Source organism: Eutrigla gurnardus, assembly GCF_963514095.1.
Source record: "Eutrigla gurnardus genome assembly, chromosome: 21".
Lineage (NCBI taxonomy): Eukaryota > Metazoa > Chordata > Actinopteri > Perciformes > Triglidae > Eutrigla > Eutrigla gurnardus.
In genome coordinates this window covers 573,753-588,806 of record NC_139932.1, presented here as the reverse complement: position 1 = coordinate 588,806, position 15,054 = coordinate 573,753, and the positions used below count along the sequence as shown (strand labels likewise).

Sequence of the window (15,054 nt, the reverse complement as noted above, 5' to 3'; positions counted from 1 at the left end):
GAGTTCAGGGTTAGGTTCAGAGTTTGTTGAGCCTGCTTTCTGGAACGGGCCCCAGGAGAATCGAAACGTTAAATCATGAAATTTTGGATGTAAAAATAAAACTAAGATAGAAAAGCAGCAAAGTAAATGGATTTGAGAAGATAATTGTCACTGAGCACATTAGGGTTCACTTTTGTTAGAGTCAAGAAATTCATAGAAGTGGAGTGCTGAGTACGACTGGCATGATGGAATAAGTGCTGTGGATATCTTTTATAGTGTGCATGGTCCCTCACAAGTACATAAAATAGAAATGAAATGAGTGACTTTCTCCAGAAAGGCTGATGGAAGAAACCCTCAATGACAGCTTTAAGATACACGTCAGGACTTTGGCTTTCTATTAACATTTATGGCTACTGGGACTCAAAGTACTCAAATATATATATATATATATATATATATATATATATATATATATATATATATATATATATATATATATATAAATATAATCGCTACAATTCAGACAGCCGTACTTAGCGACTGAGTCCTTATATTTGGCTAACTTTTGTCACGCCACTGTTGCTATAATAATGACTCTCCAGATCCACTGATCCAGTTTGTTGAGTTCAAACCAGAGGAAAGGTACTGATATTTCTGATAACACCTATAGCCAACAGAGTGGGTCTCCCATCATCCTCTTCTCATGCTCACTCATTGTTTTAACACTTCCGATGACACAAACCCCATCAGACAGCGATGTGCTGCTGGTGGCATCCGCAGTCAGTCTCCCAGCGGCTCCTTAGCTTCCTGACTGAACAGCTTTTTGCTACGTCTCAATGTTCTCGATCGCGGCGTCGCACCGGCACCGCAAACAGCGGCAAGGTCCTTGTTGGTGACGACAACTCGGGATCAGAGTTTGTCGTGAGGGGGTCTTCTGCCTTGTTCCCACGGTGATCCGTGGGTGCTGCAGAAAGGTCTGGGCACACTTCGTATGAGCATTTCCTCTTCTGAAGAGCCTCGGCTCGAACGGCCAGGGAGCGCGCACACACTGTCAGGAGCACAATGAGCGTGCCCAAGAGGAGCGACACCATTGGCCAGAGGACACAGTGTAGCAGGACGCTGGTGTCATGGGAACGGTGCCACAGCACATCGTCTGGCCTGAAATCACAAAAAGAAGAAAACATAAGCAAACAATAAAAGCATAATACAGCTGGTGCTTTCTTCCAGTTGCTTCTACTTTGCAGTCAGGTTAAAAGACCATTGGATAAAGGAAGGGATTGTGCCCATTAACCTGCTGAAAAGTCAATTATGAAGCCATTTGAGGAAGATTAATCATTTATCATTTCAGGCTGCATTCATGAAACTGTCTAACATGACAAGCAAGTGACTGACAACTAAGGTCACTAGCAAGGAACTAACATCTCACGTGACAAGCGGGTGTCTCACGAGTGCCTAATGACTCATGTGACTAGCAACTAACTAACTTTCCTATACTAGGGGAAGCGGAAGTGATGGCGCCAGTGTGTGTGGCGTGTAGTCTGCCGCTGTCAGTCTTGATTGTGTTTGTGCTGGTTTTGTCATCCGTCACAAAAAATGTCAACTCTCTTCTGGTTTATGATCACCAAGCACTTTTTGATATCCAGCTTACTTGTGAAAATCTGGTCAAGTTTGATCCGGGACAGAGAACTTTTCCTCCGCCGCTCCTGCCGGGAATACCTGCTCACCTCTACCGGGCACCGGCTCTTCCTCCCCGGCGGAGGCGAGGTAAGCGCATTTTGTTTATTTTGTTTCCCGTCGTTCTCTGGAGCCTGTCGGCACCTGGCTGGTACCTGTCATCGGCTGGGATGGGGAATTGAATGACTTCTTCATCACCCGTGAATTGGATTTATTGTGCATCAGTGAGACTTGGCAGAGCGTTGGTGAGTCAAGCTTCTTTTCTGAACTTTTGCTTTTAACGGTGCACGGGCGGCTGGCCGAGGACGGGGAATTGCGACCGTGTACAAACAACTGTCTTCAGTCTCATTCTCCAGCTTTGAGCTGAACATATTTGGGCTGGGTCGCTCTCACCCTGTACTGTGCACGGTGATATACATATATAAGCACTTCATCACTGACTTCTCTGATTTCTTTGCTGAAATAATGCCTAAATATGACCGCATTTTAATTCTGGGTGATATGAACATCAGTTGCCACAGTTACTTTGAAAAGGTAATCTGACTACTGACTACTCCTTTAAAAAGTAACTCAGTTAAAGGGATAGTTCGGAATTTTGGACATAAGACCTATTTTCGAACTCAGCCGGTGTGTCCGAGACATCTGGAGGCGTTTTCAAGAAATTTCATTCAGTTCTTCTAGTTGCCGAGTTCGCTTGTGCTATGGCTAGCGCAAGTCAATCGTTCTAGTTAGCATGGCATTAAAAACAGTCTTGCCCACTCCACAGTGCATCCGAGGCAAATCAATTAAAACACTAGACCGTCGATGTACATATCTGTGTTGATAGAATAATATTTGAAACAAAACTAACCTCGCATCGCATGAATCATCCATTTTTTGAGGGACTAGTTTCTCAGCAGCAGCGGAATTTTACTTTGCTCCGTTGGACTCAAAACTCTAAGACGCGCTGCTCTGAATCCAGCCAGTAAATACACACCTGAACACTGCCGATTTGTCGGCCCTTAAGCCTCCAAGGCCGTCTGAAAAGCCCTCGGAGCTCACGCAAACACCGGGCAGCACACAGCCACGTGAACCCACAATTACGCACCGCGAACCCGAACCTCTGCTCCGTCCGCAGAACCGTAAATCCTCGGACGCGTTGCGGGGGGTTCCCTCCTGGCACCACCAGGCTCCGTTTGTTCGGTCCCGGTTCTCAGCTCCAGCGGGGGCTATCTCGGCCTCCACAGACGCTCGTTCACGTTCTGCCCTTTGAGCATCCCTCTCGCGCAATTCTTCCTCTGTATATTCAGGCTTGTACAGGTACGGTTGGGTTTGGGTGGAAAAAAACTCCTCATCAGAGTCTTCAAAAGTTTCAGTATATTCTCCAAAAGTGGCCATTTTTGTGAGATTGAAGAAACTAGCACTGCAGGCTACTCTGCGTCTGTAGCAATGACAGCAGGTAAACAAACAATTATAGAACCGGTAACTTAGTGCCAGGTGATATCAGTCCGCCGCTGCCATAGCCTACTAGGAAGTATGACATGCTGCTGCTGCTGCTGAGACATAAATCCTTAAAAATGCAAGGTTGGTTTTATTTCAAACATTCTATCAACACATATGTACATTGATAGTCTGCCGTTACAATTGATTTGCCTCGGGTGCACTGTGGAGTCCGTATGAGTGTTTTGTATGCCATGCTAACTAGAACGATTGACTTGCGCTAGCCATAGCACAAGCGAACTCGGCAACTAGAAGAACTGAAGGAAATTTCTTGAAAGCGTCTCCAGACGTCTCGAACACACCGGGTGGAAAATTGGAAAATAGGTCTTATGTCCAAAATTCCGAACTATCCCTTTAAGTTACTGACGACTTGATTTTAAAAGTAACTAAGTTAGATTACAAGTTACTTTATTAGTTACATTCAACAGCTGCCGACTACCGATTTTGCCAATACTCACTTTATTGACGTGCTTTTTTAACAGTAACATCAACAATGTATCCACTGACATTTTAAGTTGCACTTGAAAACTATTTCCTGAAAGAAAATACATGTTTTTATATAAAAAAATAAAAACAGTCTTTCTTGACTTCACTTAATTTAAATAATTCTTTTGCATATTGTAATGGCAGTAACATCATGAATGAACATTTTATGAATATTGAACCAGCATTAGAGCAGCAAGGAGTGGTTTTATGAAACAAAACAGTGTAACACCACATGTAGGCTGATATCTTTGATATGTTGTAATTGCATTTTATGAGAGAAACAGTGGAGCGGGACCTGCTCTTTTAATGTGGTTGTGCCATGCTGTGACTCTGAATGTTTTTTCAAGTTTGACGTTGTATTCTTGAAAGTAGACAACACTTTGTTGTTAACACAGAGTGTACAACGAACCTTTAGGTTGCCATCTTTTGCTGAGATGAAGTCGAAATAATGCTTGTATTTCCAGCTGGAAAATGCGTATCTCTCCCCCTCCATTGTTTACGTTTCTGCCGGTATAGCCTACTACACGTGACCGTCGGTGAAGGTGTTGGCTAACCTACCCCTGACATGCAAGAAGAAAGCAAATCTTTTTTTTTTTTTTTACTGACAAAAATAGTAACGCACCGTGTAGTTGGATAAGTAACTTTAATCTGACTACTGGTTTGGCAATAGTAGCGCGTTAGACTACTCGTTACTGAAAAAAGTAGTCCGACTACAGTAACGCGTTACTAAGTAGTGTGTTAGTGGCATCACTGATGAACATACACGTGTTCTCCTTCTAAGCCGTTGGCTAGAGACTTCAAATCTTGTCTCATTTGATCTTGTGCAGTCTGTGACTGGTCCCACACAAGAGCACGGGCACACACTTGATCTTGTCCTATCATATGGTCTACCTGTTTCTAATATTAAAATTTGTGATGCCATTTTCTCTGACCACATGCCTGTTTTATTTCATGTATCTCTCCCCTGTTATATTGCCAAACCATCTGCACCCACCTGTCATTGCCGTATGTTTAACCCTTACACTGCTGATCAGTTCTCATCTGCTTTTAATAGCACTACTGTAATTAGCTGTGTGTTAACACGGAGGAGTTCACCTCTCGGTTTGACTCCGCTTGTTTGGACAATCTGGATACTGTCGAACCAGGCGCTCCAAACCTAAACCTGAGCCCTGGTTAAACTGCAGTACACGTGAAGCCAGACGAGAGTGCAGGAGGGCTGAACGACAGTAGAAAAAGGACAAGCTGCAAGTGTCATTTGACATTCTGAGGGATAGCTGGCAAATTATCAAAGCTGTAAAGGCTAAACATTTTTCTGATTATTCTGATCATTTTAAACAATTGTCACAAGCCTTGGGTTCTTTTTAAAACTATTAATTATATTTTTGATGCCCCCCAGTCTGTCTGTCTTGAAGCTTCGGCTGAAACACGTGAGCTCCTTCTGCAGTTTTTTATTGATAAAATAGACAACATTAGAGCTAGCATCTCCACCCCTACATATGACCCTTCTATTACTGTTGTTACTTAAGATGTCCTTCCACCTCGCCTTGTTAAAGAGGCCAGCAGGGCTATAGGACCTAATGTCCAAAGAATTATGAATGACGGAGATGTACCTCTAAATTTTAAACATGCTGTGGCGCAGCCGCTGATTAAAAAGCTCAACCTGGACGCCTCTGTCCTGTACTTGTTCATTTGACGTATTTTCTAGACACACATGGCATTCTGGAGGTGTTCCCAGGGGCGTGGCCATCATTTCAGAAGTGAGGGGGACAAATTGTTCTGAGGTCTATTGAGTGATTTATCATCCTCTCGCATTCAATTGCACCTCTCCTTAGTGGCTAAAAAAACACATAACTACAAACAGCACAGCACCAGAGGACCGACTTTAGTTCTTTAGAATTATATACTATCAAAATCTAAAGTCAAAATCTAAACTCTAAAGCTGCCAAACACTGGTTGAGTTGACACAGAATGACTCTCGAGCATCTACAGGGTAAGTAGCCAGATAATAAATGTGCGAAGCAAAATTTATAAAGTGCAGTGGGGACTTCCGGTTTGGCGATGTAGATGAGAGACGTAGGGTGAAGGGGCTCCCTGTCAACTCTCTTAATAACTTTAGTCATTGAAATTTTACACGCATATTAGGCGTCACACTTGTGTAAATACAGCTGTTGAACCTTCACGCCGATGAAATGCACAGCGACAACACTAAATCACGGAGACACGCGACTTCTACCAGGCAAACAACTAGCATAGCTAGCAAGCTAGTAACAATGGCGGCTGCGTCTACTGACACGGAAAAAACTGGCCTCAGCAAACACGGAGACTCTGTCTCCATGTCTCAACTGATTGCAGAACTATCTAAGCAACGGACCAACTTTAAGGAAGATGTGGCCACATTAATCCAAGAGACAATCCAGCCTCTGCAGGCTTCAGTGGATGGGCTGCGCGGCGAAGTTAGCTCATATCAGGGCCGACTCGTCGCAGCAGAAAGCCTGACTGGTGACAACTTTCAACGTATCTGTGAAGCTGAAGCTACTGTCAAATCCCTTCAGGCCCAGAACGCCAGCCTGCTGGATCACCTTGAAAACTTGAAAAATAGGTCTCGCAGAGCTAACCTCCGCATCCTGAATTTGCCTGAAGGAAGTGAAGATGGCCATGACCCTGCTATCTTTATCTCAGAGCTGTTGAAAGATATCATGGGGGATAACGTGTTCCCGTCCCCCCCAGAGCTGGACCGAGCGGACCGCGCAGCAGGACCGAAGCCCGCAACAGGACGACCCCCACGGCCCCTCATCCTGTGTTTTCATCGGCACCGGGAGAAAGACGCCGCTCTGAGATGGTCCAGGCAGCACGAGAATATACGTATATTCAGCACCTCTCTCGCTAAGAAGAGATCAGCATTTAACGGCGTTAAACGGGTTCTCTTCCAGAGAGGAGTGCAGTTCCGCCTGTTGTTTCCAGCCCGACTCAGAGTCACTTTTAATGGAGAAAGTCACCTTTTTGAGACGCCAGAAGAGGCCCAAGCGTTCTACGATCGCCGGGTTGCAAAGTGAATACCTGCCCGCAGGCTCGTCACGTCTGGAGAAGCAATGACTGCAAATCTTATTTTGTGGCAACTGTGCACTCTGTGTTCAGGGATCGATTGTGGGTAAGATAGAAGCTCAGTTCCAAGAATCCATATGGAAATGTTTTACTTTATTTTTCAGTATTTCCCACACATACACAAGTAATGTCGGATTATGTATGGTTTGGCTTAGACTATTAGTATTTCATTTACTTGTCCTGTTTTATTTTCTAACGGCTTTATCTAAGGTCCAGAAATTAATGTTTAGATTCCCTGGTTTAATGTGTTGCAGCTAGATAGCTACACTGTTATGTTAGCTAGTACTTGAATCTGGGCCTCTGATCACAGTTGTTTGTGAAGTTTCCCTGAATAACAGCATATTTGCATATATACCACTGTTTATAAACACTGTTACTGGTTCTGTTTATAGATTTATAATGCAATTCCTGCATATACGTTGATTGGGTGCCCCCCCAAGTTAGTTAATGAGAGGATGGTCTACCGGGAGACACACAAATTATACAAGGAGCTGCAGTTTGCTTCAGTTGGGGAAGCGAAGGCACGGTTAGAATGGATTCTAAAGGGGTTTAGTTTGAGTGCTGTCATATTAGGTTATTTGATCTGTTTATGTTTCTTTTATTTTATGGTATTTGATTTTGTGGATGAGACAACATGCTTTCATATAAAGGGCTTTCAGATGAGGTCACTTGGTCACGACAGCCATAAAACTGACATAAAAACGATGACTGACTTATTTATTTATTTATTTATTTTTATTTCGAACATGTGAAAGAAATAACAACATAAATAGAAATAATGTAAAGAAAAGGAAAAACAACAACAAACAAAAAAACAAAAACAAACAAACAACAAACAGGAATAATAACAAAATCAGAGTAACATTTTTTTGTTGTTTTTTTTTGTTTTTACCAGTAATAAAACACAAAATATTTAAACATTTTAACATGTCCGAAAAGGAGTAGTAAGAAGAATAACTTATTTAATACTACCCCTTCTCCATTTTCAAACTTTATAACATTGAAATCCTTTTTAATCTATTTCATAATATATAGTTTAGACATTTGCCTAGACACTTTTCCTTCTTTTTTTTTTTCTTTTTTTTTTAGTACATCTTTATAATCAGTGATTATGGCTTCCTTCTTCCTCGCTGTACTTTATGAAAATTCCTTCTTTATACATCTTTTTAAACTGAATCAGACTTGTACATTGCCTCAGCTCCACACTCATACTGTTCCAAAGTCTTACCCCCCGGATTGAGATACAGAAACTTTTCATTGTGGTACGCACAATAACAGTTTTCAAATCTGTTTTCCCCCTCAGATTATAACCCCCTTCTCTATTGAAGAATAGTCTTTGTAAATTACCAGGTAATAAATTATTTTTTGCTTTGAACATTATTTGTGCCGTTTTTAATTCTACAATATCAATGAATTTTATTATTTTTGACTTTAAAAAAAATGAATGTGTGTGGTCTCGATGTGTGAACTATTCTTATAGCTCTTTTTTGAAGTATATTTAGTGATTGCAATGTAGATTTATATGTGTTTCCCCAGACTTCTGCGCACTAAATGAAATATGGCAAAACCAGGGAACAGTATAGAATATGTAGTGACTTGTGATCCAGAATATGCTTAGCTTTGCTCAATATTGAAATGCTTCTTGACAGTTTAGATTGTAAATGTTTTATGTGAGATTTCCAATTGATCTTGTCATCTATTATCACACCAAGAAATGTAATTTCATGCACTCTTTCAATGTCCACTCCCCCTATCTTTATCTTTACTTGAGAATGTATATTAAAATTGCAAAAGACTATGAATTTAGTCTTGGACAAATTTAGTGACAATTTATTTTTGTCAAACCAGCCTTTTATCTTGTCCGTTTCAAGGGTTATCACCTCTAATAGTCTCTGCAGATGAGCCCAGAACAAAAAATACTTGTGTCATCTGCAAATAATACCAGCTTGAGCACCTTTGAAACTTTACAAATGTCATTAATGCACATTATAAACAATTGTGGACCCAGTACTGACCCCTGTGGCACACCACATGTAATATCCAAACATGACGAGGAATATCCACACAACTGCACAAATTGTTTCCTGTTACTGAGATAACTTTTTAACCAATTTAAAACTACCCCCCTGATGCCGTACCGTTCCAGTTTATTGTAAAGTATTTCATGGTTGATTGTGTCAAATGTTTTTTTTAGGTCAATAAATATCCCAACTGTGTACTGTTTGTGATCTATAGAGTTTGTAATTTTTTCAATTGATTCCATTAATGCAAGTGCTGTTGAACGGTTTGGCCTGAATCCGTACTGACTGTCTGTAAGTAATTGATGTTTGTCTATGAATTTGGCTAACCTGTAATTGAATAGTTTTTCGAGAATTTTTGAGAATTGTGGCAGTAGAGAAACAGGTCTATAATTTGTGAAGTTGTGTTTATCCCTGTTTTGTACAAGGGAATGACTTTTGCTGTTTTCATTTTGCTAGGAAATTTACCTGTTTGAAATGATAAATTACAGATATAAGCAAGTGGTTCTGAAATTCCCTCTATGACCTTTTGAACAACAGTCATATCAATTCCGTCACAATCTGTAGATCTTTTGGTTTTACAATTTTTAACAATATCAATAATTTCTTTCTTTTCCACAGCTGTGAGAAACATGGAGGCAGGATTTTGATCAATTCACAGATCATTCCCTTCTGCAGAAGGCACAGAATAGGGGTTTTTCCCGCAAGTTCAGGCCCAACATTTACAAAAAAATTATTGAAGCTGTTTACCACCTCATTCATGTTGTAATTCTCCTTTTCATTGTAGATAAAATACTTAGGATAACTCACTTGCTTTGGACCATTTTTTATGACCTTGTTTAGTATGCCCCACATTCCTTTCATATTATTTTTGTTCTTCTCCAATACTTTATGATAGTATTCTTTCTTGCTTTCTCTTAATATTTTAGTTAATTTATTTTTATATATTTTGTATTTATTTTCTGCATCTTTTGTTCTCTGTTTTATGAAGACCTTATAGAGTGTATTTTTCTTTTTACAGGCATTTTGTAAACCTTTTGAGATCCAAGGACAATCTGCATATTTAATTTTCCTATTGAACTGATAGATAGGGCAATGTTTGTCATATATTGACTTAAATATTGTTAAGAATGTATTATACGCTTTATCAGAAAAACTATGTATGTTAAGTATCTGTGATCAATCCTCATTTTCTCAAATAAAAACATAAAAAAAAAGAATAGTAGTGGTGACATAGCTGTGGAAATTAATCGCAAAGTCACTTTTATGCTATCTATATTTTTTCTCAGCTAGTTATATTCTCTTCTCACCTGTGACCCTGCATGATCATCCTTGCTAGCCTCTGGTCCCGTCTCCTCTCTCACCCTGCTCTTTCTATTTTGGCAATAAAGATTAAAAAATATGTAGAAAGCAACATTTTGAAATAGAATTAGGAATACACTAGTAGTGGTGAAATTGTTGTAGAATTTAACCTCAAAGTCCCTTTAATGCTATCGATATTTTCTCTCAGCCATTGATAACAGAGACGTTCTCGCTCAGCAAAGTCCAGACTCTTCTCTGTTCTGGCGCCTCAGTGGTGGAACGAACTCCCGACCAATGTCAGGACAGCAGAGTCATTTGCCATCTTCCGGAAAAGGCTCAAGACTCACCCCCCCCCCCCCCCCCCCCCCAAAAAAAAACCCTCACCTATAGCACTTTGATCATAGCACTGTTGTTCTTAAGGTATGTTTGCTGAACAGCTACTATACTCAGACGAGGATCTAACACTTGTTCTATTTTTAGCTCTTACTTTATTGGCAATGATATGTTGTGCTTTCTTTGTTTATTTCTTTTTACAAATGTACTTATTGTAAGTCGCTTTGGACAAAAGCGTCTGCTAAATGACCTAAATGGTATATTTCTAGGTGGTAGAGTAGCCAAAAATTGTAGTCAAGTAAGAGTATTGTTACTTTAGAATAATATTGCTCAAGTAAAAGTAAAGGAGTAAATGTAACTAGTTACTACCTCTGCACCTAGCAAGTGATTCAACATAGCTAACTTGATATATTGACATGTATTAATAAGTCATCATCAAGCTAAACATTATCTACATGCAACAGCAATACTCAACTTACATGGTTTGTTTGGAAAAACAGTAACGTTTTTTGCCTCTTAGCTGCTGGTTTGTTGAACATGGTGAACAAGATCTGAATCGATGGGTGCAGTTGAATAGTCAAAAAATAAGTTCTTAACTCCTATTCCTAACTCCTATTCCTTGATCTCTGGGTAAAACGTCACAGGGTTTAGGAAAGGCGATAGGAGAACTCAAAAGCATTTAGGAAAAGATGGCCGCGGTGCTCAGAGAATCCAACCAGACTTTCACTAAGCTACGTCATTATAACGCGGCCGCTGATGATTGACAGCTGATGATCTGCGCTGGAGAAACTACAATAATGGACTACAAAAAGCATCGTCCACTTCTCCCCATGTTGTTGGATTTATAAGCAGCTCGTTCACTGACCGGCTTCAGTTCCAGCAGCTCCTCCTCCTGTTTGACCGTTTGCTGTATTTACATTTAATTTGTGGTTTTAGTTTCGTTTTTGACAAACATTTGTAACATGATTGAAATAAATACAAATATTAAATTATTATCACTGTCGACACATTTATCAACACAATTCCAATGACTATATGTCTGCATGAAACTAATTGTTAAATATGCAAATGCACATATCGTTTGTTTTCATGAACGGCCGAGGTGTGCGGCACTTTAAATGTTGCTCTCGCAAAGAACTGTGGGTCGGCGTAATCTCTTTTCCTTTCATATAGGAAGGTCCGTTGCATCCTATGCTAAAGGAGCTCTGAAAGGAAGCATTGGAGCTCCTTTCTTTTGCACTTAGAGAATCCGAACGGCTCTTAACATGGCGGCCACTTGTTTACTTCCGGGTCACTTCTTCAGTTAGTCCCCCGCGTACCCCGCGTCCGCTACGCCCATGGGTCTGGTTATAAAGCGCTGCACACTTCCGAGACTGCACTCTTAAGAGTTTTTATTTATATCGTTTTGGCCACTGACTCTGGTGACTCTCTTATTCTTTTACTGTCAGCCTGGGTGACTCTGTACCCTCTAGAGTACCTCTCCCCTGCGTGGTGCCCCAGGGCTCAATTCTTGGGCCAATTTAATTTATGCTATATTTGCTCTTCCTGGGATCTATACTAGACATTGGAAGGAGTTCCACTGTTACGTGGATGACACTCAAATCTACCTGCCTTTTAAACAAAATAATCCTAACTCTATAAAACCTTTGTTAGCATGCGTTGAAGTTGTCAAAGCATGGCTGGCCTTAAACCTTTTATATTTTAACGAGAGTAAAACCGAAGTTCTGGTGTTTGGTCCCAGTAATGTCCATGTGTCTCCTCCTGGTGATTTGGGCCCCCTTGGATTTTTTTAACTGTCACCAATCTAGGGGTCAAACTCGACTGTGACCTTAAGATGGACAAACAAATAAATGTTGTAGTGAAAAAGAGCTATTTCCAGCTTAGGAGGCTGTCCAAGGACAAACCTTTTTTATAACTTCTCGTCTCGATTATTGTAATGCCTTGTATGTTGGCGTCAGTCAGGCCTCCCTCTCTCTCTTGCAGTTAGTCCAGAATGCTGCTGCTCGTCTACTAACGGGTACTCGTAAGCAAGAGCAAATTTCCCCTGTACTGGCTTTCCTCCACTGACTTCCTGTGTGTTTTAGGATTGATTTTAAGATTCTGCTGTTTGCTTTCAAGCACCTGAATGGCTTGGCATCGTTCTACCTCTCGGACCTGCTGGAATCTTATGCTCCTTGAAGGTCCCTCAGGTCTTGTGATCAGCTCCTCCTGGCTGTTCCTAAGACCAGGCCTCCGCAGTGGCAGCCCCAAAGCTCTGGAACGAGCTGCATGTTAGGCAGGCCCCCACTCTGCAGGGGTTTAAATCACGCCTCATTTACATTTACATTTAGGTCATTTTGTCCAAAGCGACTTACAATAAGTACATTTGTCAAAAGAAGGAAACAAAGAAACCACAACATATCATTGCCGATAAAGTAAGAGCTAAAAATAGAACAACTGTTAGATCATAGTCTGAGTAAAGTAGTAGCTGGTCAGCAAAACATACCTTAAGAGCAACATTGCTATGATCAGAGTGCTATAGGTAAAGTTTTTTTTGGGGGGGGGGGGGGGTAGTGGGTCATGCTATGTAGAGTCGCGGTGAAGTCTGAACAGGTGAGTCTTGAGCCTTTTTCGGAAGAAGGCAAATGACTCTGCTGTCCTGACATTGGTCGGGAGTTCGTTCCACCACTGAGGCGCCAGAACAAAGAAGAGTCTGGACTTTGCTGAGCAACATTTGTTTGATTTCAGCGATTGTGGTACTAGCCCGCCAGCTGAAGTAGAGGAGTGAAGTGCTCGCTTCGTTCCATTGATGCCCCTGAAGGCCAGTGCCATCGTCTTGAACTTGATGCATGCTGCAACAGGGAGCCAGTGGAGGTCACGGAGGAGGCAGGTCACATGGGAGAATTTGGGTAGATTGAAGACAAGGTGTGCTGCAGCGTTCTGGATACGCTGCAATGGTTTAGTCGCAGAGGCCAGGAGTCCGGCCAGGAGAGAGTTGCAGTAGTCAAGGCAGGAGATGACCAGTGCTTGGACCAGGAGTTGCGTTGCATCCTTTGTGAGGAAGGTCCGAATCCTGCGGATATTGTAGATCTGCAGGATCGGGCCACAGCAGTGATGTTGGGGGTGCAGGATAGTTGGTCATCGAGGATTACACCCAGGTTCCTCGCAGTTGAGGAAGGTAATACTGTGATGCCCTCGACAGTGACCGACAGGTCCATGCGAGGGCAGTCTTTCCCTGGGATGAAGAGGAGCTCGGTTTTATTCAGGTTAAGCTTGAGGTGATGTGCAGTTGTCCAGACAGAGATGTCAGCCATACAGTCCGAGATGCGAGTTGAAATGTGAGTGTCAGAGGTTGGGGGAAAAGAGAGGAACAGCTGGGTGTCATCTGCGTAACAATGGTAGGAGAATCCATGCGATGTGTAATAACAGAACCTAGTGATCTGGTGTAGAGTGAGAACAGAAGCGATCCTAATACTGAGCCTTGAGGGACACCCGTGTCCAGAGAACAGGGTTTGGACATAGAGCCATTCCATGTGACCTGAAAGGTGCGATTTGTCAGGTATAATGTGAACCAGGTGAGAGCAGAGTCAGTTATGCCAAGTTCAGCCAGGGTGGAGAAGAGGATTTGGTGGTTGACTGTGTCGAATGCAGCAGATAGGTCGAGGAGAATGAGAACAGAGGAGTGGGATGAGGCTCTGGCGTCTCGCAGGGACTCGGTCACTGTGAGGAGGGCTGTCTCAGTGGAGTGAGCAGTCCTGAATCCTGATTGATTAGGGTCAAGAAAGTTGTTTTGCGAGAGATAGGATGACAGTTCGTTGTAGAAGGCACTTTCCAAGGTTTTAGAGAGGAATGAAAGAAGAGATACAGGTCTGTAGCTTTGGATGTCAGCAGCATCTAGGGTGGGTTTTTTTTAAGGAGGGGCTTCACTGTAGCAGTCCTAAAAGCCACTGGGATGACACCTGAAATGAGGGAGGAGTTTATCAGGGTGGTGAGGAATGGCAAGATGTCGTGTGAGATGTCTTGGAGAAGAGAGGAGGGAATCGGGTCAAGGGAGCAGGCGGTGGCACGGTTAGATGTAACAAGTGCGTGAACGTCTTCAGAGGTGAGGGGGCTAAAGCCGGTAAGGCCATCAGAGTTGAGAGTTGGGGGAGATGTTTTCTGGGAGGGTATAGGCGTGAATGAGGAGCTGATGTCATTTACTTTCTTGGTAAAGTAAGTTGCAAAGCCTCAAAACACATCTATTTGGCTTTTGACATAGCTTAAAAGACTTCTCTTTTTTTATGTGACATACTGTGTATGTTTTATTGTGTGCTTTTGTGTGATTTGTTGTTTGACTTCTACAGCAGTGCTCTATAAATAAGGTGGATCTCAATACAACTTCAGTTGCTGTAAGCGTCTAGCAACAACGGTGGTGAGTCTAAGCATCCCATGGGGTTCAACTATTCCTGTGGGTCCAACCAGCCTGGTGGGTCCAAGCCCAACCAGCCCGGTGGGTCCAACCAGCCTGGTGGGTCGGACAATCCCAACCAGCCAGGTGGGTTTAAACAGCCCTGTGTGCCCAACCAGCCCAGTGGCTCCAACCAGCCTAGTGGGTCCAAACAGCCAGACAGGACCAACCAGCTGGACAGGACCAACCAGCCTGACTGGTCCAACCAGCCCGGTAGGTCCAACCAGCCCGGTGGGCCCAACCAGCCCAGTGGTC

At 42.3% G+C, this 15,054-nt stretch overlaps 1 protein-coding gene across 1 annotated transcript in view; it reads right to left on the bottom strand.

Moving 5' to 3' along the window:
* Window positions 1-532: 532 nt before the first annotated feature.
* Window positions 533-15,054, bottom strand: part of LOC311031945 (calcium-activated potassium channel subunit beta-4-like) — a 95,198-nt gene continuing 80,676 nt past the window's right edge. Inside the window, exon 4 of the mRNA XM_084038541.1 lies at window positions 533-1,137. Coding sequence (XP_083894667.1) covers window positions 813-1,137 — 325 coding nt within the window. The 3' untranslated portion in view covers window positions 533-812. The remainder of the gene's footprint in view (window positions 1,138-15,054) is intronic.